This window comes from Propithecus coquereli, unplaced genomic scaffold, assembly GCF_000956105.1.
Source record: "Propithecus coquereli isolate 6110/MARCELLA unplaced genomic scaffold, Pcoq_1.0 Scaffold285, whole genome shotgun sequence".
In the NCBI taxonomy this organism is placed as follows: Eukaryota; Metazoa; Chordata; class Mammalia; order Primates; family Indriidae; genus Propithecus; species Propithecus coquereli.
The window spans coordinates 1457979-1482076 of NW_012148452.1; the positions used below are offsets into that span (position 1 = coordinate 1457979).

At 39.3% G+C, this 24098-nt stretch overlaps 1 protein-coding gene and 1 pseudogene across 2 annotated transcripts in view; one reads left to right on the plus strand and one right to left on the minus strand.

Annotated features, from left to right (window-relative positions):
• Positions 1–18815, plus strand: part of TUBD1 (tubulin, delta 1) — a 21562-nt gene extending 2747 nt beyond the window's left edge. The window contains exons 3-9 of one of the 2 annotated variants that reach the window (XM_012648422.1): positions 727–874; positions 2109–2325; positions 3077–3308; positions 6988–7152; positions 15757–15897; positions 17221–17404; positions 18646–18815. In XM_012648422.1, the coding sequence (XP_012503876.1) occupies positions 727–874; positions 2109–2325; positions 3077–3308; positions 6988–7152; positions 15757–15897; positions 17221–17404; positions 18646–18748 (1190 nt within the window). In that variant the 3' untranslated portion in view covers positions 18749–18815. The remainder of the gene's footprint in view (positions 1–726; positions 875–2108; positions 2326–3076; positions 3309–6987; positions 7153–15756; positions 15898–17220; positions 17405–18645) is intronic. The other variant, XM_012648423.1, reaches the window with a different exon arrangement.
• Positions 18816–21879: 3064 nt separating this feature from the next.
• On the minus strand, positions 21880–22254 carry LOC105813659 (annotated as a pseudogene).
• Positions 22255–24098: the final 1844 nt, after the last annotated feature.

Sequence of the window (24098 nt, forward strand, 5' to 3'; positions counted from 1 at the left end):
ACGTAACCTAAACATTTTTATCACCCTAACATGCAAAAAAAAAAAAAAAAAAAAAAAAAAGACATCTGACTATTCCTCCCCCGCTTGAAAATTTTCAGTGGCTTATTATTGCCTAAAAGATAAAGTTTAAGCTTTTTAACATTGCCTGAAGGATTTCCAAGATCTGAGCCCTGCCCAATTTCCATCTCCATGTATCACTTCTTCTACCCCCTCCTTCTCTTTCCTCAGCTACAATAATTCTGAGCTAATTTGAGCTATATATGGTATTTTGTACCTCTGAATATGCTGCACCTTTGGTGTGGGTTTGTTGTGGGTTGTGTATCATGTCATACTATGTTAAGTGTTGATGTGTTTTATCTCTCCCACTAGTCCTGCTGGGGCTGGTTTGATGCTGTCTTCATTTCTGTAGCCCCAGTGTGCGCAGCACATGGCACATTGTAAGCACACAATGGATGTTTTCTTGTTTTTGTTTTTTCCAACAGGTGTTTGTAGACTGGCCCCACATGATCATTTTAGCCCACACTGATTCTTCCTGCTTAACAGAACACTGGGCTTCATGAACATCTGCATATACCTGCTGTTGCCCACCTGGATTTCTAAGCAGTGTGACAGATCTTCTATCCCTAACCCCTGGGGTTTTTTTCTAGACCTACAATTTTATGCTCTGAGTTGCCCAAATAAGACACATGAAATTATTTTTTTCTTTTGAATTTTTTCACTCTCTAGTTCCAATTGCCCGGGCTGTACTGGTCGACATGGAACCTAAAGTTATCAATCAAACATTGTCAAAGGCTGCCCAGTCTGGCCGGTGGAAATATGGTCAGCATGCATACTTCTGTCAAAAACAAGGTTCTGGAAACAACTGGGCATATGGGTGAGAATAATTCCTCATGATTTTCAGTTTAGTTACAGCTACATAGTAGATTAATAGACAGTGAAGTTACAGCTGCACAGTTGAAATACCAAGCACATAATCTTGAAATTGTTGTTTTAAAAATTCGGAACTAGACTTCAGGTAGAAGAAAAGCTCATTCCATCTCTATGTCTGTGCTTCAAGTATAGGTAATGATGAAACCAAGGATCTCTTTTAACAGCGTTTTCTATCTTCTTCACTGTCATGCCAAATAACTTCTTATCAATACAATATCCATATCTGGCAAGTGTTCCAGTTATAGGAAATACAACAGGCAGTGCTTCCCAAACTGTGCTGCACATTAGAATTTCCTGGGATTCTTTGGGAAATCCCAGTGCCTAGGGCTCACTTCCAGAGATTCTGATCTAATTGGTTTCAGGTAAGGCCCAGATGTTGGGATTTTTCAAAGCTCCCCAGGTGACTCTAATGTGCAGCAAAGTTTGAGAACCACTGCTTGAGGACTGTTGTCATGAATATTGACTATTATGTTGTACTGTAAACTTGTACAACTGCCCGGTAATTGAAAGCTCCAGCCAAAGGAATGGTCCATAAAAGAGAGCTTTTGAGGGGAGGGGAGGGTTGAAGAGAAGTTGGTTAATGGATACAAAAATACAATTAGATAGAAGGAATAAGTTCTAGTATTCAACAGTACAGTAGGAAAATTATAGTTAATAATTTATTGTATGTTTCAAAATAGCTAGAAAAGAAGAATTGTAATATTCTCAACATAAAGAAATGTTTTCAGCAGAAATAGGATAATTAGGAAAAAAAATAAAAAATTTTAAAAAATTAAAAAAATGTTTGAGGTGATCTATATCCTAATTATCCTGATGTGATCATTACACATTGTATAGATGTATCAAAATATCACATGTATCCCAAAAATATGTACAGATATGATATATCAATAAAAAATACAAAAAATAAAGTGTATAAACCAAAACAAAAACCCAAATAAATAAAAAAGAGCTCTCTGTGCCCTGTAAATTCAATCTCCTAGTCCTATTTATCTTTTAAATATATTTAACTTGTATATTTAAAATTTTGTCAGTCAGGGTACCTGTACCTTTCATGAGGGTTAGTTCACTTACATAGTTTTGGACAAAACCTTTCTATCCTGTATCTTTTTCTCTGCATTGTGTCTCGCTGGTTAAATTGAAAGGTGTTTGTATTTGTTTCTTTTGCTATTGCATAGTTACTCTGTTCATGGACCCAGGCATGAAGAATCTATAATGAACCTAATCCAGAAGGAAGTGGAGAAATGTGACTCTCTGAGTGGTTTTTTTATTATAATGAGTATGGCCGGGGGCACAGGATCGGGGATAGGAGCCTTTGTTACACAGAATTTGCAAGATCAGTACGCACACTCTTTGAAAATGAATCAGATTATATGGCCTTATGGAACTGGTGAGGTACGAACATATTAACTGAAAATGTGTTTTGGGGGTGGCGCTGAAAAAGAAAAGAAAAGAAAATGTTATGTTTTGTGTTCTTTGCAGTTGAAATAAATGTGGGTAAAAGATTGATCTCACCCAGGTCTTCTTTGGGAAGAAGCTTCAGGAATGATTATACCATGTGGTACTTTCCTGAGCAATTCGTTTAACTTTGCTTAAACTTCTCCAAACAAATGAGATATCCTTCTTTTTAAAAATTTTAAGAAAATGATTTTGCTGCTTCTCTCAAAAATCCTTTCCTTACAATGCCCCTCTGGTTACAGTCTGTAAAGCAGGGACCTTGACCTCATATTGCAGTTCATGGCGCCATTGCCAACCTTCAGATAATTTTCATTTCATTCCATTGGGAAAAACTTTCTATATAAGCCAATTCCTATTGATCAGCCTCGTTGGAGAAACAAAACAGAAGTGAGACAAGTCACTATAGGAAACGATATAGGAAGCAATAATAGTAATAGCCAATGTTTGTTGTGCCCTTACTATGTACAAGGCAGTGTTCTAAGTGCTTTACTTGTGTTATATCCCTAATCCTTATAACTCTAGGAGGCCATTACAAATGAGGAACCCAAAGCATAGAGAGATTAAATAACTTGCTCAAGGTCATATAGCTAGAAAGAGACAGAGGCAGGATTTGAACCCAGGCAGGATGCCATTAGAATCTACCACTGTTCTCTCCTCCCTTTCTTATTTCTGATCTTTTTCTCTGCAGGTTATTGTTCAGAACTACAACTCCATTTTGACGCTTTCTCACTTGTACCGATCTTCAGATGCACTGCTTGTTCATGAGAATGATGCTGTCCATAAGATATGTGCGAAACTGATGAATATCAAGCAGATCTCCTTTAGCGATATCAATCAAGTCCTCGCACATCAGCTGGGAAGTGTGTTCCAGCCTGTTTACTGTGCAGAAGGCTCATTTCACTACAGAAGAAATCCACTAGGTATTTTTCTCCCTGCATGTTGTTTGTAGGAAAGCCTTATGTTCTGAAAGCCTCAAAGGTTATTCTTTACTGTCTCCTCCCCTCTGCCTGATGTTATCCTCTGTCTCCCTCATCTCAAAAACCTTCCTTTGGACCTGCTTAGCTCTCTGAACTGTCTTGCTGAAAAGTTTTGAGAACTTGCTAAATTTCACAAAAGAGTGGTAGATACCCACTGCCTCTATCCTTTAAGAGTCTTTCTCTTATTTTTTATAGCAACTTTATTGAGCTATAATTCACATACAATTCACCCACTTAAAGTACATAATGCAGGCTGGGCACGGTGGCTCATGCCTGTAATCCTAGCACTCTGGGAGGCTGTGGAGGGAGGATCGCTTGAACTCAGGAGTTGGAGACCAGCCTGAGCAAGAGCGAGACCCTGTCTCTACTAAAAATAGAAAAATTAGCCAGGCGTCGTAGCACGCACCTGTAGTGCCAGCTACTCAGGAGGCTGAGGCAGGAAGATGGTTTGAACCCAGGAGTTGGAGGTTGCAGTGAGCTATAATGATGCCACTGCACTCTACCCAGGACAACAGAGCAAGACTCTGTCTCAAAAAAAAATAAATAAAGTGTACAATTCAATGTTTTTTAGCATATTCACAAAGTTATACAACCATCATATTCATCACTCCATAAAGAAACCCTGTACCTATTAGCAGCCACTTTGCATTTTCCCCCAATTCCTCCAGTCCTAGGTAACCACTAATCTCCTTTCTGTCTCTATAGGTTTGCCTATCCTGGACATTTCATGTAAATGGAATCATATGATATCTGGCCTTCTGTGATTGGCTTCTTTCACTTAGCATGATGTTTTAAAAGTTCACCCAGGTTGCAGTATGTATTCGTATCTTTTTATGGCCAAATAATATTCCATTCTATGGATATATCACATTTTGTTTATTTCTTTACCAGTTAATGGACAGTTGGGTTGTTTCTACCTTTTGAGCCTTTATGAACAATGCTGCTGTTAACATTAGTGTACAAATTTTTGTATGGACATATGTTTTCATTCTTTTGGATATTTATCTAGGAGTGGAATTGCTGGATCATATGGTAATGCTATGTTTAATCATTTGAGAACTGCCAGACTGTTTCCAAAGTCGCTGTACCATTTTACATTTCCACCAGGAGTGTATGAGGGTTCCAGTTTCTCCACATCCTTGCCTCATTATTATGTCTTTTTTATTATAGTCATCCTAGTGGGTGTGAAGTTGTATCTCAGTGTGATTTTGATTTGCATATACCTGATGGCTAATGATTTTTGACATTTTTTTATGTGCTTATTGACTATTTGTGTATCTTCTTTGGAGAAACATTTGTTTAGATCCTTTGCCCATTTTTAAAAACTGGGTTATCTTTTTGTTATTGAGTTGTATGGGCTCTTTATATGTTCTGGATACCAGTCCCTTACCAGATACATGATTTGCAAAAATTTTCTTTCATTTTGTGGGTTTTCTTTTCACTTTCTTGGTGTCCTTTCTCTTCTTTAGGCCTTGCTACTGGCCTCCTCTCCTTCCTGTCTTCTAACGTGGCACTCTTCAGCTCCAAATCCAGTACTTCTCTTAGCTCGAATGTCTGGCTGCATTTTATGCTTGACAGCTCTCTCCTTGAACTTCCTCAGCCTGTCAGCTTGAGGACTGCACTGTCCTTCTTCTCCCTCCCTGATTGCTCTCTCTTGTATTTCCTGACCATTTTTACTTTCTTCAGTCCCCGAGGGCCTGCCTGCATTCATTACCCACCATTCTTTCTGCAGCTCTTATTCTTCAAGTGGCACCTTATCGGTTTAAATCATCTATCTGCAAATGAGCTCTTAACCTTTACCCCCAATCCAAATTTCTTTCCCAAAAGTTGCATATTCAACTTGAGAAAGCTAATTAAGAAAATAAAACAAAACAAAAAAAGCTTGCCTGTTCCAGTTTTCTTAGTTGCCTTCTGCTTCTTCAAATTTAGCATGTTCTGAATATATTCATTACTTTTTTTCCTGCCTTTTCTCCCCCTCCCCCCTCCTAAACCATTCCTCCTCTTCCTCAATTCCCTATTCCTATTACCCATGTTTCTCCTCCATCCACTTCTCTTATCTGTATGCTCAGACCTGTTGGTGCCATCTCTGCCATCTGTCTGCGTTCTTCTCCCACTGCCCCATCTCTCTAACATTGGTTCAGGGTCTCAGTATCTCTTGTTAATCTTGTCATACTGTCCCAGAATACAAAGCAAACCAAAGCAAATTAGCTTGTCTGTTCTCACTCTCTCTCTCTCTCTCTCTCTCTCTCTCTCTCTCTCTTTTTCTGCATAAAAACAGAAGCTTACATCTACTTGGATATTCCTTTCTTAAGCTGGTCTTTTTTTTTTTTTGAGGGTCTCGCTCTGTTGCCTGGGCTAGAGTGGAGTGGCATGATCATCGTGATCATAGCTCACTGCAATCTCAAACTCCTGTGCTCAAGCAGTCCTCCTGCCTCAGCTACCCAAGTAGCTGGGACTACAGGCTCATGTTACCATGCTCAGCTAAATTTTTAATTTTTTGTAAAGACACGGGCTCACTATGTTGCCCAGGCTGGTCTAGAACTCTTGGCCTCAAGTGATCCTCCTGTTTCCACCTCTCAAAATGCTGGGATTATAGGCATGAGCCACCACTCCCAGCCCTTAAAGTGGTCTTAATCCTACTTTCCTTCCTGTTGCCTTCCTCTTCCCCCTCCAGTCCATCTTGCACACTAGCTCCAAATGAGCCTCCCGAAAGCGCAGCCCTAATCCTTGTGCTCTATTACGCTTAATGTGTGGCTTATGTGTTACCTGCCAGATTTGTCAGAATTTTTTTAGCCTGGCATTCCCTGCCCTCATTATGCCCTAAACCCTAACTTTCTAGCTTCATCTCCTGCTGCTTTCTCTGCCTAGATCCCCATCTATATTTTTCATCCTCCTGTGTTTACTGTCTTTCTTCAATCTGGTACTTTCCTGCCCTGGTCCCTTTGCTCAGTATTCTCTTTCCTTATAAGTTGCTTACTTCCTTTTATATATATACATAAATCAAGTGATCCTCCCCCCTCAATCTCCCAAAGTGCTAGGATTATAGGCATGAGCCACAACTCCTCGTCTCTTCTTGATTCTATTTCATTGTAAATACAAGTTTCTAATGATAGATACATTACTCTCTTAAGGAATTACTAATCCTGTCTTCTTTCCAAGTAGGGTTTCATGTTAACAGGTTTTGATTATCATTGAACCAGATAAAATAAATAAAAGATCCAAGGAAAATTCCTAAAGGAATATTTAGTGAACACACAATGACAAGAAAAGCATGTCAGCTCTCATGTTTACTTTTTTTTCCTGAGGTTTAGCTAAATATTTCATTCACATTTTCCAATTACTCAGCTTCTAAATTCTTCTTTCCTTTTTGGCAAAGTATCTTTTCTCACCCGTGCTAAAATGGGTGCTAAAATGAAGCAGTCAAAGGATGTGGACCAAATGATGCGGTCTGTAGTAGACATTGTCTCTGAAATTTTATTTATATTTTAAAGTCTAAGCAATTCTGCCTTTAGAGGAGAAAAAACATTTGGTCCAGAAAAGCTTCAAATCATGGTTGTGTATAGGCCAGCGGCAATAGCGTGGAATAAAAAAATTTAGTTCAGATCTTTTTTTTTCTTTACAGGAGACTTAATGGAGAATTTAGTTCCTCATCCTGAATTCAAGATGTTGGGTGTTCGTAACATTCCGCAAATGTCTGAGAATTCATTGGCATACAGCACGTTTACTTGGGCTGGCCTCCTCAAGCATTTGAGACAGATGCTCATTTCTCATGCAAAGATGGAAGAAGGTAAAGGGCATTTTTAAAATATTCAGCCCACAAGCTGGGAAAAATGCCTGTCCTGGAGCTCTCAATATAAACTGGCTTGTACCAGTTGACATAATGGTCCCTTCTTCTGGTCTGGGAGGCTCCTATAGAAACTCACCAGGACATCCCAGGAGGGCTTCTTAATCCTTTCACAGTTTTATTACCAAAAAGTATTTCAGATGAATGCCATATTTTTTAAATTATTTTGATCAAAGGAATATACAAACATAGGTTTACAGATCAAGTAGGCAAAACTCACTTAAGGGTATATTTAAATCCACACATTGCACTGTATGTAAATTATATCTCAGTTTAAAAAAAAAGTCAAGTAATGTGCAGTATGAATTTATAACAAGGAAAACAGCAGTGTCCTGTCCTACACTTCCCCATTACCCAGTGGAAATTACTTTCAACATTTTTAGCTGTTTCTTCTGGATTTTGCCTCCATATTTCTAAATATCTTGCTTATATTGTTATTTGTTTTATTTTCCACTTTTAGATATTATCCATTGCATTCCCAGTGTGAAAATTGAGGATTGAATCGTTTATACCCCCTCTACACACACAAACACAAACACACACATGCATCTGTGTCCTTTCTCCCAATGTAGTTATAACATACTTTGGGGTTAGATCAATTTTCAGTGTTTGTATTACTTTTGCTCTGTAAATATTATTCACAGGAGAGCTATGTACTGTGTACACAGATTACTTTTTATTTCATGTACAATTAGTTTTTCCTCCTAGAGTTAACAATTATATTTATTTGGGCAATATTCCCTACACTTCTTACTAATTTTTTTGTTTTTTTGAGACAGAGTCCTGTTCTGTCACCTTGGCTAAAGTGCAATGGCCTCGTTATAGTTCACTGCAACCCCAAACTCCTGGGCTCAAGCAATCCTCCTGCCTCAGCCTCCCAAGCAGCTGGGACTACAGGCACACATCACGACACCTGACTAATTTTTCCTATTTTTTTGTAGAGATGGGGTCTCACTCTTGCTTAGGCTGGTCTTGAACTCCTGGCCTCAAGTGATCTTCCTGCCTCAGCCTCCCAGAGTGCTAGGATTATAGGCGTGAGCCACCATGCCAGGCCCCTTTCCTAATTTATCCTGAAACTTTTCTGTAAAAAGGAATCCCTTCTCAACATGTTCACACCCACCAGGTTTTTTGTTATCTGCTTGGAGATATCCTTTTAGAAGGCCTTGATCCTCCTGTTCCAGTCTGGGCTGATTGCTTTTCAGGCTTGAGGAGCCACCTGTACTGGCACTTCTGTTTGCCTCATCCTGTAGTATATCCCCTGTTTCCTAGATTTCAAATCTTCCACTTTCTTGGTTTCTTCCCTCATATTGGTGTGCCAGTATCCTCCAGGAGCTTCCTAAGAAAGAATACAGGGAAGGTAGTTTTTAAAGCTATGAATGTTATTATTCTGCCCTTTTATTCGAATGATAGTTTGGCCAGGAATAGGATTCTAGGTTGGGAATCATTTTGAAGGCAGTGCTCTATTATCTTCCAGCTTGCGGTGCTGCCGTTGAGAAATCCCATGTCATTCTGATTTCTTTTTTCGTTTTTCTTTCTTTTTTTTGAGATGAGGTCTTTCTCTGTCGTCCTGGCTAGAGTGCAATGGCATCATCATAGCTCACTGCAACCTCAAACTCTTGGGCTAAGGTGATCTTCCTGCCTCAGCCTCTGGAGTAGCTGGTGGGACTAAAGGCGTGAGCCATCACAGATGGCTATCATTCTGATTTCTAATCTGTTTTGTTCTCTCTTAAAACTTTTAGGATTTTCTCTTTATCTCGAGCATTCTGAAAATCCTTGATGTAGGTCTTTTGTTTATCTTGGTAGAATGTAAGTTTTATGAGGCCAGGGATTTTTATCTGTTTTGTTTACTGCTGTATCTTTGGAGCCTGGAACAGTGGCCCAACACATAGTAAATGCTCAACAATTACTTCTTAAGTGGGTTACTCTGGGCACTGAATGGACCCTCGTGGACATTGCCGGCTCATGTGGGTTTCATAGTTAGGTGATGTGCCTGGTCATTTTATTGGGGGGCTCCCAAATAGTAATATCATATTTGGCATACCTTACCTCTTGATTAGTTGCTTCCCCCTGTGGTCTCTTTCCTGAAGACATGATAAGCCTGCCTGGCTGCCAGTCTTTTCAGAGCTGGACAGGAAGACATGGATGGTTTCCTTTCCCTGTGAAAGCTTCCACTTGGTGACCAGGTTTTCCATAAGGTTTCCTGCAGGGCTGTCACTGAGGCTAGAGCCTCACGGGGTTAGCCTTTCCAGAGCAGAAACTTCCTTCCAGGATGGAAAGAGGCACTCTCCCGGTTGTAGGGAGTGGGCAAGGGGTCTGGGCTCTCACTGCTTCTCCTATGGATTTTTAACTAATCTTCCCGTTTTTTTCTGCTTTTATTTTTATTTATGTATGTATGTATGTCTGACTTGCACTGTTGCCCAGGCCGAAGCCCAGTAGCATGATCATAGCTCACTGTAGCCTCAAACTCCTGGCTACTCAAGCAATCCTCCCACACCAGCCTCCTGAGTAGCTGGTACTACAAGTTTGAACTGCCACAGCTGGATAATTTAAAATTTTTTTTTCTTTAAATGATGGAGTCTCACTGTGTTGACCAGGCTGATCTCCAACTCCTGGCCTCAAGTGATCCTCCCACCTCAGCCTCCTGAGTAGCTGGGATTACAAGTGTGAGTCACTGTGCCAAACTTTTTTCTGCTTTTAGTAGTGCCTGGCCTACTTCCAGGACCTCAACTGTGGGCAGAAGTTTCAGCTTTTATTGTTCAATCAGTAGCCAGTGGTTCATTTGCTTTCTAGCTTCCAAAACTTTGTTCCCATTATCTTTTCTCTTGTTCCCCTTTTTTTCTTATTTATGCCTTTTAAGAAATTCCTTGGCTGGGCACGGTGGCTCACGCCTGTAATCCCAGCACTCTGGGAGGCCCAGGCGGGTGGATCGTTTGAGCTCAGGAGTTCGAGACCAGCGAGACCCCCGTCTGTACAAAAATAGAAAGAAATTAACTGGACAGCTAAAATTATATAGAAAAATTAGCCGGGCATGGTGGCGCATGCCTGTAGTCCCAGCTACTTGGAAGGCTGAGGCAGTAGGATTGCCTGAGCCCAGGAGTTTGAGGTTGCTATGAGCTAGGCTGACACCACGGCATTGTAGCCCGGGCAACAGAGTAAGACTCTGTCTCAAAAAAAAAAACAAAAAAATAAATTCTTTTATTGTCTTAGGGGGCTTTGGAGAGAGAGTGGCAGTAAACTGGTATGTTCAGTCTGTCATGTTTAACTAGAAATCACTACTCTATTATTTTAGTAGCGTATATTATACCACAAATTAAAATAACTTAGGTTTCAATACTGCGAAAGTAGATTTTCTCAGTATTTACTTGTAATATTTTATTGGTTGTAGATTATAATGCCAGAGGTTTAGAGATAAGCAGAAAGTTCACATCTTAAAGTAGTGCTTCCCCAATTTTTTGGCCACGGTACCTGTTTTTCTAGAAATACTTGTTAATATCTTAAGGAACACAGTGTTCTTTAGGGTAGTGTGAGACGTGCTGCTCCAAGCTCTCTTAGGTCAATAAACCACAGTTTGCTTAGTTATTTTCTCATGCAGGACTTTAGGGAATCAGCATTTTTTCACAGTTATGGAGTCTGAATTTATAAATGTTTTCATGTATATATGAATAAATATATTTATGCCATAAACCAGATTAAAGGATTTTATAACTGTTCATGATATCAGACTGTTCTATATAAAGATAGACCCCGTTTCTATCACCATCAGCAGCAATGTATCTGTTTCCACATGTTCCAGCAACAGGGGGAATGAGTGATCCAAGAGGGAGCAAGGCAGAGGTTAATGTCTTTTATCACCTAGCTTTGGAAGTCACACGCTGTCATTTCTGTAACATCCTTTTGGTTATTAAGGTCAGCCCTATCCTATGTGGGAGTGTGTTGCCCAGGGGCCTGAAAGGGGTCATCTTGGAGGCTGACTACCTGCCCTCTGCCATCTGTCCCTAATGAATCTTGTCCTTCCACGTGCAGAATATACTCATTCCCTCCCAAGGCCCCCAAAAGTTACATCCCATTAGCATATCAGCCTGTAGTCCAGAATCTTGTCATCTAAAAGTGGTATGGATTTATATTCCTCAATTGAGATTTCTTAAGCATAGCCCTGTGAGCACAGTTCCTTGCCTCCTATACAGACTCTGGTGGAAGAGGCATGGGATAACTGGTAAACAATCCCTTCCAAAGAGGGGGAAATGAGAGGCACACGGAAGTGATTAGTTCATAACAATGTAGCAGGGCGCACATGCTGACAGTTTCTTGATAAAAATATAAGGTGTGGGAATAATGTTCCATGACTTCCGGCTTGACCTTCTGAGCCCAGCTAAATAATAATTGTACTTCTCTATTGATTATTATGTTTATTTAAAACAATTTAAAATTTTTATTTCACAAATTGATTTATTTTTGCTAGTTTGGATTAATTTATGTATGTGAAAACCGGAGAGGGTTAGAGGAGTAAGAGAAGTTTTCATAGTTTTCACTTGATCTCTCTGGTTTCAGTATAGTACCCTGCCCTTAATTCTTCCTGGTATTTCCCTAACCAGAGACCCTTAATCATATCCTCTCCAGAAAATAAGTTTAGTTTTCTGCTGGAGTATGGGAGTCATCGTGGTTTATAGACAAGTTCAGCAACATTCCTTAAGCAGGAGTCAAAGGTAGATGTGCTCTACATGATTGCAGAGCCAGCTTAAGAGCCAGTGGCTTTTAGCTTTTTCATGGATTCCCTTAAGGAATGCTGTATCAGCAATGTTCTGGAGGCATAGAGAACAATAATGTATGAAAAAATACAGGCATCATTAATGTAGAGTTAAAAGTGATCGTCACTGACTATGAAAACATTTTAGGAAAACCTTAACCAATTTATTTTGTTAAATTTTTCCTTTTATATATGCTAAGGAATGATATATGATTTTAAAAATCTGAACCTAATTTACTTTAAAGGAACTTTTTCAGTAAATATAAAATTTAAAAATTCCAAGCAATAAGTAATTTTATGACATAATTTAATCAACTTTTCCCCTTATAATCAATGGTATCTTAGATTGGAGGAAATCCAATATTATATTTATATATCCCTTTTTGTTACATGGATTGCAAATATTTTTATCTATCATTTTTGTCTTTTGCATGGCATTTTTTACCCTATAGAAGTTTTACATTTTTACGTGAGCAAACCTGTAAATCTTCCTTTGCAGATTTTGAGCCTTGCTTACCCTAAAGATATATAAAAATGTTCTCCAATATTTTCCAATATTTTCAATAGTTTTATGTTTACTTTTTTTTGGAGACAGAGTCTTGCTCTGTCACCTAGGCTAGAATGCATGCATTGGCGTCATCATAGCTCACTGCAGCCTCAAACTCCTGGGCTCAAGCAATCCTCCTGCCTCAGCCTCCCAAGTAGCTGGGACTACAGGTGCCTGCTACCGCATCCGGCTAATTTTTCTATGTTTTGTAGAGACAGGGTCTTGCTCTTGTTCAGGCTGGTCTCGAACTCCTGACCTCAAGCAATCCTCCTTCCTTGGCCTCCCAGAGTGCTAGGATTACAGGCATGAGCCACCTTGCCTACCCAATAGGTTTATATTTAAAACTGAAATATTAACCCGTCTTGGATTTATCTTTATTTTTGACAATGCTTTTTTTTTTTTTAACTTTTTCCCCTTTTTAATTTTATTTGCTTAACTTTCTTTTTATTTTTGAGACATCAGTTTTTCAGGGACCCACCTTTGAATTGGCTTATTCATTCCTTTTTTTTTTGAAACTCTTCAGATAGAGTTGATTATACTTATCTTTTACCTCTGAGTAATATGGTAATAAATTATCTAACAAGTACTACTTTGATAGCATATAAATTTTGTAATGGCTTTACTGGTATATAATTTAAATACCATATACTACATCTATTATAAGAATACAATTCAATTATTTTTTAATAAATTTACACAATTGTGCAACAAGTACCACAATCCAGTTTTAGAACATTTCTATGACCCCAAATGTTCTATTATCCCTCCTGGCTGTTTGTAGTCAATCCCCATTTTTATTCCTAGCCCCAAACAACCGCTGATATGCTTTCTGTCTGTATAGATTTGACTATTTTGGACATTTCATATAAATGGAATTATATAATATATAGTCTTTTGTGTCTGACTTCTTTCACTTAACCTAATGTTTTTGCGGTCCATCCATGTAGTATATATCAGTAGTTTGGTCCTTTGTATTGCTGAATAGTATCCCATTGAATGGATATACCACATTATTACAGGTCTAATAGTTGATGGACATTTAGGTTGTTTTCATTTTGTGGTTATCATGAATAATGCTGTTATGAACATTTGTATAAAAGTCTTTGTGTGGACATATGTATTCTTTTCTCGTAGGTATATACCTACAAGCCTCATTGCTGGGTTGAATGATAAGTCTATGTTTAACCTTTTTAAAAAACTTCTAAATTGTTTTCCAAAGCAGCTGTACCATTTTATATTCCCACCAGCAGTATAAAAGAGTTCCAGTTTTTCCACATCCTTGCCAACATCTGATATTGCTGAAGTCTTTTTGATTATAGCTATTCTAATAGAGGTGAAGCAATATCTCCTTGAGGTTTTAATTTGCATTTTCCTAATGTCAATGACTTTGAGCATTTTTCATGTGCTTTTTATCCATTTGTTTATCTTCTTTGGTGAAATTTTTATTCAAATATTTTTCCAGTTTCTTAACTGGTTTGTTTGGCTTATTGAGTCCTACATACCAAAATTTTTCTATTTTTGCTGACTGTTTGTTATTGTGCACTGAATATCATCCCTATCCTACGTATAATTTAAGAGTATCTGGCCAGATGCAGTGGCTCACACTTTGTAATTCTAGCACTTTGGGAGGTCGAGGTGGGAGGATTGCTTTGAGGCCAGGTGTTGGAGACCAGCCTGGGCAACGTAATGAGACCCCATCTCTACAAAAAATAGAAAAATTAGCTGGGTGTGGTGGCATCCACCTGTAGTTCCAGCTACTTGGGAGGCTGAGGCAGGAGGATCACTTGAGCCCAGGAGTTTGAAGTTACAGTGAACTATGATGACACCATTGCACTGTAGCCTGGGCGACAGAGTGAGACCCTGTCTCCAAAAAAAAGCATTTTTTTTTTTTTTTTGAGACAGAGTGTCGCTTTGTTGCCCGGGCTAGAGTGAGTGCTGTGGCGTCAGCCTAGCTCACAGCAACCTCAAACTCCTGGGCTCAAGCAATCCTTCTGCCTCAGCTGGGACTACAGGCATGCGCCACCATGCCCAGCTAATTTTTTCTCTCTATATATATTTTTAGTTGTCCAGATCATTTCTTTCTATTTTTTAGTGGAGACGGGGTCTCGCTCTTGCTCAGGCTGGTCTCGAACTCCTGACCCTGAGCGATCCGCCCGCCTCGGCCTCCCAGAGTGCTAGGATTACAGGCGTGAGCCACCGCACCCGGCCAAAAAGCATTTTTTTAAATATTTCCATTTGACTAGTCAATTTTTTGTTTTAGAGACGGAGTCTCACTCTGTTGCCCTGGCTAGAGTGCAGTGGCTATTCACAGACGAGATCATAGCACAACGCAGCCTCCAACTCCTAGGGTTAAGCAATCTTCCTGCCTCAGCCTTCCAAGTAGCTGGGACTACAGTTGCGTGCCACCACGCCTAGCTGACTAGTCAATTTTCAATCTTATTTTTGTTTTGTTTCTACAACCCTAAATATTTTGTGTGTGTGTCTTGTTTGAAGTATATATAAGCCAAGCATTGTGGCTCATTCCTGTAATCCCAGCACTTTAAAAAAGCATATACAGTGAAGTTTATCCTTTTCTTAGGTGTATGAATTTTGACAAACTAGTACAGTGTATAACCACCACCACAATTGAGGTAGAGTATTTCTACCATCCCCCAAATTTCTCTCACACCCCTTTGTAGGCAATCTCTCCCTCCACCCCCATACAAACTACACGTGTTTTGTTCTTATAGTTTTGCCTCTTAGAAAGTGTCCTATAAATGGAATCATACAGTATGTAATCTTTTGAGTCTAGCTTGTTTCACTTAGCATAATGCTTTTGAGACTTGTCAATGTTGTTGTATTTATCAGTAGTGCCCTTTTATTGCTGAGTTGAATTCCCTCATATGCACCTGTCACTATCTTTTGATATTCAATGATGAATATTTTGTGCCTTTCTCAGAATTGAGTAGTTTGAATAACTTTAGGTCAACTAGATTAGAATTTTTAAACTTTTACAGGAAAAATCAACTTTCATGTATCAAATACAAATTTATGCGCCAGAGCTGGGTGCGGTGTGGTTCACACCTGTAATCCTGGTAATTCGGGAGGCTGAGGTGGAAAGATCACCTGAGGCCAGGAAGTTTAGACCATCCTGGGCAACATAGTGAGACTCTGTCTGAAATAAAATACACAAGTAAAATACACATACCACAAGACATCTTTCTTCTCTTGTTCAAAGTCATTTATAAAATCTCTTGCTTTTTTTTTCTTTTGGTAGGTATTGATTGGCAAGTGCGACCTCCTTTATCAGGACTTCCTCCTCTTGGTAAAATGCCTCTCAACAAGGAGCTTCATTTTAACACTTCCATCGCTAACTTGGTCATCCTTCGAGGGAAGGATGTGCAAAGCGCGGATCTTGGTAAGAAATTAAGGTGAATTAAGATGTACGTGTTGCACATGGATGTGGTACATCATATACATGGTTCTTTAAAGTCCCTGTATTTAATCTTTTTTTTTTCCATCTCCAATGCTGATGGAAGGTCCCCATATTTAACCTTAGAGAAAGGAAAATAATACCTATGTGCTTTAGTGTCAAAATGTAATCATTGTATCAGTTAGTATGTGAGTGGACACCAAAACAGAAGTGGTTTAAACAAGATAAGATTTTTATTCTTTCTTCCAAACATCTGGTCTCTCTGTCGTCTTTACCATGTGGCTTCCTCCTTATAGTTCAAGATACCTTCTTGAGCTTCAGCCATCAAATCACACAGGACTAAGCAAAGAAGGGCATATCACACTTGCATTTCTATCCCATTTACTGGGACTAAGCTCTGTGCCACATCTAGCTGCAGGCATGGCAGTGAGTGCAGTTAAAATTTGGGGATTCTGTTACTAAAGAAGAAGAGGAGAACAGGAATTAATCGCTAGTCAACCAGTGGTCTCTGTGGGCAGCATTTTGTTACAAATTTTTTGGGAAGTTGAAAGAGCAGTAATTCTTATTAGCTTTGTTTTTCTGTGTCAGGTCTCTAGGTTCATTTTATCCTTATTTGATGATTTTATTAGTATCGCATTTGCTACTTTGTTTTGTGTGTTTTTTTGAATAGAGATGCAGGGGAGTGTCTCACTATGTTGCCGGGGTTGGTCTTAAACTCTTGGCCTCAAGTGATCCTCCTGACTCAGCCTTCCAAGGTGCTGGGATTATAGGTGTGAGCCTCTGTGCCTGGTCACATTTGCTGTTTCTTGGTGTGGTATAAAGAAAACCAAACAATCTACTCCCTGTAACACCCCTTAGACAAAGAACTAGTAATAATTTAAAATAGATCTTTTTGGCCGGGCGCATTGGCTCACACCTATAATCCCAGTAACTCGGGAAACTGAGGCAGGAGGATTGCTTGAGGCCAGGAGATTGAGACCAGCCTGAGCAAGAGCGAGACCCTGTCTCTACTAAAAATAGAAAAAATTAGCTGGGCATGGTGGTGCTTGCCTGTAGTCCCAGCTACTCGGGAGGCTGAGACAGGAAGATCACTTAGGCCCAGGAATTTGAGGTTGCTGTGAGCTAGGCTGACGCCATGGCACTCTAGCCCAGGCAACAGAGTGAGACTGTCTCAAAAAACAAACAAACAAAAAATTAAAAAGCAAAATAAAAGATTTCTGATGAAATAGATAAGAAAATATAGATTTAATAGTTTTCACAATTATTAATTTATACTATAAAGAATGGCTCCTGTTGTTTTTACTCTAGAGGGATTTAAAGATCCAGCTCTGTATACCTCCTGGTTACATCCTATTCATGCTTTGAACGTGTGGAAAACCCAGCGAGCCTTTAGCAAATATGAGAAGTCTGCATCGTTGGTGAGCAACAGCCAGTTCTTAGTAAAACCACTCGATATGATTGTGGGCAAAGCGTGGAATATGTTTGCTTCAAAGTAAGTAAAGAATAAATCTACAAACCTTTCTAACCTTAGGCAGATTATACAGTGTTAAAGCACGAGGTAGGATCTAGAATAAGCACGGTCACCACTTAGTAGGTGTGAAGCCTTGGGCATGTGGCTTCAGGCTTCATCATCTCTGTAATGGGTCCTAACTGAGAAAATTTGTGGTGCAGAATTAAATGAGATAATCATGTAAAACACCTAGTACAATGCCTGGCTAGTAAATGCTTGATAATAGTTTGACATTATTATTATTATTATATGGATATTATGTTGTTGACTAAATGAAGTTTCTAAGCCACGTGAAATTAAAGTAGAAATTTCATCGTAAGGCAAGGACAATAAGATAGTTTTCAAAACTAAGATCCTCAGGAGAGTGGAAGAGATCCTGATCTTCCTCAGTAAAATATACACTAAGTTAAACGTTGATACTAAGAAAAGTCCGCTTGATACTAAGAAATGTTTTAGCAGGTTTCTTGACCTCTACCACAATTACTTAATATCGAAGCAAAATTCCCCAGATGACTGAACTAGGCCTCTACTTTGATTAGCTACGATTCCCAACAGCCCCGCCGTCCTGCATGTGGCTGTTTTGTAAGCCCCACCCCTCCGGACTGTGAACTCTCTGTCCTCTTCAGGTATCATTCTCTTCCCACTCTCTTTACATGGCAGCAGCCATTATTATGTCAATTTAGTTTATGTCTGCCCTTGATATTCTTTATGGACGAGATTTCTCCTGCATCAGAACATTTTGGGGGGTGGGAGGGATTGAGAGGACCACCCTGGCATAACTACAGATTAAATGTCTGAAAAGCACTTGGGAGGCTTCACATTCCTAGAACTGGACTGATGTGTTTTCCAGCTTCAAGCCTTAGATGAAACTTTCCAGGCACTTTTTAGAGTTTATATTGAACCCAGTCATCTCCTGTAGGGTGTTAAACACGTGCTGGGCGGACAACCACGTCTGAACATGCAGCTTTTTCCTGTGTGCCTCTTCTTGTCACTCTCTTGGACACTAAAAAAACAGGGAGTTTGACATAAATTCTGAAAAGCTCACTAATGTTTGGAGTAAAAAATGTAGCAAATATAAGACTTCTAAGAGATTCTGTGATCTTCAAATGTTCTAGAAAAGGTCTATTTATTGTTTGTTTTTAAGAGTTATTCGTTGGCCTGAAACTTTTTATTTTACGTTTTCCATTTGTGGGTTTTTTGTTTTTTTGTTTTTTTTTAACCAGAGCCTACCTTCATCAGTACACAAAATTTGGAATTGAAGAAGAAGACTTCTTGGACAGTTTCACATTGTTAGAGCAGGTTGTTGCCAGTTACTATAACCTCTGATCTTGAACAAAGGAAAACAGTATCTTGAAGTATTTTCAATACTACTTTGTGAGGTTTTCAAAGTCCTAACTGTTAAAATAACAAAGTAGAATGCTGAGTCCATTCTGTATAGTATACCCACAGAAAAGGAAGATATCTTTTAAAATGAAGAGTAGCATGTTTTCAATGAAAACATCTACTTGGTATTTCATTTGTAAGAAAAAAATTGGTGCTTCGATAAAGAACTTTGGAAACATTTTGCTGAGATGTTGGAACTCTGGAACTATCCAAGAAAAGGGAATAGTCCGTTTGTCTTCATGTTCCTAAATCTTTCCACTTTACTCCAAAAAGTATTCACTAAATACGAACTAAACTTTCATAGCACAATTTTAAGCTAAGAAATTGTAATTCTGTAGAGATGCTTTGAACCACAAGAGGGAGACGTTGTCAAATTCTTCAGTTTGAACATCTATTTTGAATATTGTCTAACAGTGTTAAGAGTTTCCACTCTAAGCAACTATTTAAAAATAAATGTCAGGATTTTGGTAAGAAATGCTTATGCAGAAATAAAAAATAAGTAAATATGTATTTTGCTTTTTTAAAACTCTCAGTATGAGAAAATTGGGTCACATTTTGTTTTGGATCACGGAATACCAGAGCAAAAGTTGATTTTATTACACTATTGCTTTAAAATTGCTTATAGGGGCCACCTGCAGTTGCATCTATAATCCCAGTGACTCTGGGGCCTGAGGCAGAAGGATCCCTTGAACACAGGAGTTCAAGACTAGCCTGGGAAACGTAGTGTGACACCCCCCACCCCACACCCTGTCTCTTTTTTTAAAAAAAAAAATTGCTTATAGGTGTTTAACTGCTATGGCTATATGCTTTGCAGTAAAAGGGGTAAGAACTTTCACCTAAATTTTTCACTAAGTTGGGAAAATTATCACCAAGGAAATACAGTGCTTGATGAAATTGACACACACAGATGTGGTTTCACTCAGAAGGACAAAACACACTTGAAAATTGGCAACTAACTTTGAGGGAAATGGTGTATTTCCATAAAACACATCACATGCAATGTATTAACTAACAAATGTAAAATGGGAAACAAATAGGAACATGTGTCCTTTCGGCCAAATCTACCAGTAGTGACTTTTATATGGAAAAATGACAGTTCACAGCTTCTTTGGTTTCTTCCTTTTCTTTCCATATGGAAATAATTACCTTTTTGCTGTTTTTCTTATCAACTGTTGCTATGATTTAAAATACTGAACCATATCTTATTTCTAAGGAATGTAAAAAGTGGTCTGTTCAGCTGCTAAAAGGCACACCCCACTGCTGCATTTCGTTAACCCAAGTATACTTGAAAAATAATTAGATCATAATTTTACAAAACAAAGTTAAAGTAATTGTTTAGGCATTGAAGGAATCCAAAGACTGAAACAATTTCCCAGACTAAACCAGCATTAATGAAGATTTGTAACCGAATTATCTCAGGGCTTAAGCTGACTCTGAGGAACCTGGCTAGAAGTTAAGCACAAAGGAAGTCATAAGTTGAAATCATTTGATATTTGAGAAAAGAATAGGGCCAAGTATATTTCTAATTTGGCAACTCATGGCATCAATGGCAGGTGAACATTAGACAGTTAGGCAGAGCTCTGCATCCATTCACTTATGCAATTTGACCTTTTTTTTTTTTTTTTTCTGAGACAAGGTTTCACTTTGTCACTCAGGCTTCAAGTGACCCCCCTGCCTCAGCCTCCCAAAACACTGGGATTATAGTCATGAGTCACCACACTCAGCCTTGACCCTTTCTTTGGATCCACAACTGCATTATTTGATAAGTGTGGGTATCTAAATATTTTTAAGCTTGTTTTAAACATTTACATGGAAAATAGTTTTTTCTTGTCTATTTGGAATAACAGAATTTTTGCTCTTAGAGTTGTGATTTGAAGTTAAAAACACAAGGAAGCTAATGTCAAAGTTTCAAGATATGGAGTGGCATTGGAAATGGACTTTGATTTCTGTGGAGAAAATGGCCAGTCAACGAGGACAATATTAGAATCATAAACTCCTAGGCCTACAGATCCAGAAAACTTCAAAAATGTAATTTCTTAGATTACTGGGTAACTGGCATACTAGGTTTTCAAACATTATCCTGTAGAGGCAGGATGCACCCCTGTGCACAGTGAGTACAGCGTAAACGCAAACTGTTTCTTACTTTCAAGCCTTTTCCATTTCTTTTTTTTTTTTTGAGACAGAGTCTCACTTTTTGCCTGGGCTAGAGTGCCGTGGCGTCAGCCTAGCTCACAGCAACCTCAAACTCCTGGGCTCAAGCGATCCTACTGCCTCAGACTCCCGAGTAGCTAGGACTACAGGCATGCGCCACCATGCCCGGCTAATTTTTTCTATATATTTTAATTTCTTTCTATTTTTAGTAGAGACGGGGTCTCGCTCTTGCTCAGGCTGGTTTCGAACTCCTGAGCTCAAACAATCCACCCACCTCGGCCTCCCAGACTGCTAGGATTACAGGCGTGAGCCACCATGCCCGGCCCTTTTCCATTTCTTATCTCCCCCCATTTGTGCTTTTCTCAAGAGCTCTTTACTCTGAGCTGTTGAACCTATTTCTTCTTATGCATTCCCTCTTTCTTCCAGCTTTGAGCTCCCTGCTCCCCTTACTACTCAGTCAATCTGTAACATTTCTCCTTTATGTATTTTATTTTTTTAGAGACAGGGTCTCACTCTGTTGCCCAGGCTGGAGTGCAGTGGCATGGTCATTAGCTCACTGCAGCCTCGATCTCCTGGGCTCAAGAGATCCTCCCGCTTCAGCCTCCTGAGTAGCTGGGACTGTAGGCACACACCACTGCACCTGGCTCTTTCTCCTTTATTTTACCCATCACTTAGAAACTCATTAAGTGTGCCAACAGTTCACTGTTACCAGCCAATTCATTCATCCAACCAGTAACTATTCAGTGCCAGGCATTGAGCAAGATGTTAAAGATAAAGGGATCAATATCATATAGTCTAAATGAAGAAGCTTACAATGTAGCAAGTTTCTTTGGATGTCTGGTGCTACATTTCTAGCTTCTTTTTTTTTTTTTTTTGATTTAATAAAGTTTTATTTTTCCAAATATACAGTTGGTTTGACCTGTTCACGCATCTTCACCAGCAGCGGGGGCATCTCCACCCTTAGTATTTCTGGTGTAAATTACTTGAGCTCTGTGCTTTGAAACCAGCTTGATAAGTCCTTTACTAAGGAGCTCCTGAAGGGCTGCCCTGGCCAGAGAACCTCGAATCTTCAGTCTCTCAGAGACCACAGCTGGGGTTATAAGCTTATAGTTGGGAACTTCCTTACAGAGTTTGTCATACATAGCTTTGTCAAAGAAGACTAAGTTGTTGAGCTTGTCCCGAACTTTGCCTTTGGACCACTTCTTCTTTTTGGCCTTGCCCCCAGATTTGTTCACTGGGTCTTTGTCTTTCTTGGCCGACTTTCCGGCATCTTTCTTCTTGTCATCCTTGGGTGGCATTGCGAAGCTTGGGGAAGCACTGAAACTACCGCAGCCTCGTTAAGATGTCGGACCTGTTTTTTTTTTTTTTTTTTTTTTTTTTGAGACAGAGTCTCACTCTCTTGCCTGGGCTAGAGTGCCGTGGCGTCATCCTAGCTCACAGCAACCTCAAACTCCTGGGCTCAAGTGATCCTTCTGCCTCAGCCTCCTGAGTAGCTGGGACTACAGGCATGCGCCACCATGCCCGGCTAATTTTTTCTATATATTTTTAGTTGTCAAATTAATTTCTTTCTATTTTTAGTAGAGATGGGGTCTCGCTCTTGCTCAGGCTGGTTTCAAACTCCTGAGCTCAAACAATCCGCCCACCTCAGCCTCCCAAAGTGCTAGGATTACAGGCGTGAGCCACCACGCCCGGCCCATTTCTAGCTTCTTAATTATTGCTTATTATCTTGCCTGTGTGCATATTCACCTTTTTTACAGGACAGATGTCATCCAAGAAAGAACAATGAACTGGGAGCTCTAGTCTGGGCTAGATTTAAATGTTGAAATGTCTCCTCACTGGCTCTGTAGACTCTACTTTGCAGGGTACATACCAGTGATTCTTCTCCTGACCACCATGTTTATCACACTTAAATTCTTGTCCAAAACTTTGTTTTAAAACATGTTCCATATGTCCCTATCCCACTATTCTCTCCATGAGCCCAAAGTTTGGCAGTCAATCCTTTCTTGTTTTGCCACCTACGTACCAAATATGGCTTTATCCACTAACTTGCCATTTTTGGCCAACAATCAGTTATTTAATCTAAGAGACATTTGCTCATCTGTATCAATCACGTTGTTTCCTATGAGTTTTAGGAATGTGAACCAAAAAACCTGGCTTTATATTTTTAACTAAATAACTTCCTACTCCTACACCCTGAAATGTCTCAGATGATGCAATGTCAGCCTTATTAATAATAGATGGAATCCCATTTCTGCAAGCAGGAATGCTTGAACAAGGAGCTAAGATAAACAATGTAAATATTTCAAGTTTCTGGGAAACACAGTATTGGGTCAGTGTAGGACAAAATATGGCATTCAAGCTATGGAAAAGGGGGAAATTAATATAAATTCCTAACCACTTAGCCTACAGGGAGCCAATGAAGCAGGAAGAGATGAAAAGGAAGGTCAGGGAACTGATGATGCTCCCAAAGAATTGCTAATAACTTACAAGCATTTAAAAGAAAAAACTCGATGGTCTTTGAATTATCGACTTTACCTAATGAAGAATAGCATAAAAAGAAAGAGTAAGCTAAATTACATATCACTTAGCAAATAATTCTGTCTTACCCGAATTTATCTCCTTTACCAATGATGGAGCCAATATAATGGGTACTTTTTTTCTTTTAGAGAGAGAGTCTTGCTATGTTGCCCAGGCTGTGTAGCAGTGGCTATTCACAGGTGTAATCATAGCACACTACAGCCTTGAACTCCTGGGATCAAGCGATCATCCTATCTCAGCTTCCTCAGTCCCTAGGACTAGGGGTGTGCACCTCTGTGCCTGGCTTTGATGGATACTTGATAATGAATTTATAAATAATTAAATTTGAATTTAATTACTTATGTGATAAAGACACAAAAATTCAAAGATTCTACACCCATGCTGTCCAATAAGGTAGTCGTTAACCACATGTGGCTAATGCTGTAAATGTAAAATACACACAGGATTTCAAAGATAATATGTATAAAAGAAACATAAAATATTTTTTTTTTTGAGACAGAGTCTCACTGTGTTGCCCAGACTAGAGTGCCGTGGCATCAGCCTAGCTCATAGCAACCTCAAACTCCTGGGCTCAAGCAATCCTTCTGCCTCAGCCTCCCAAGTA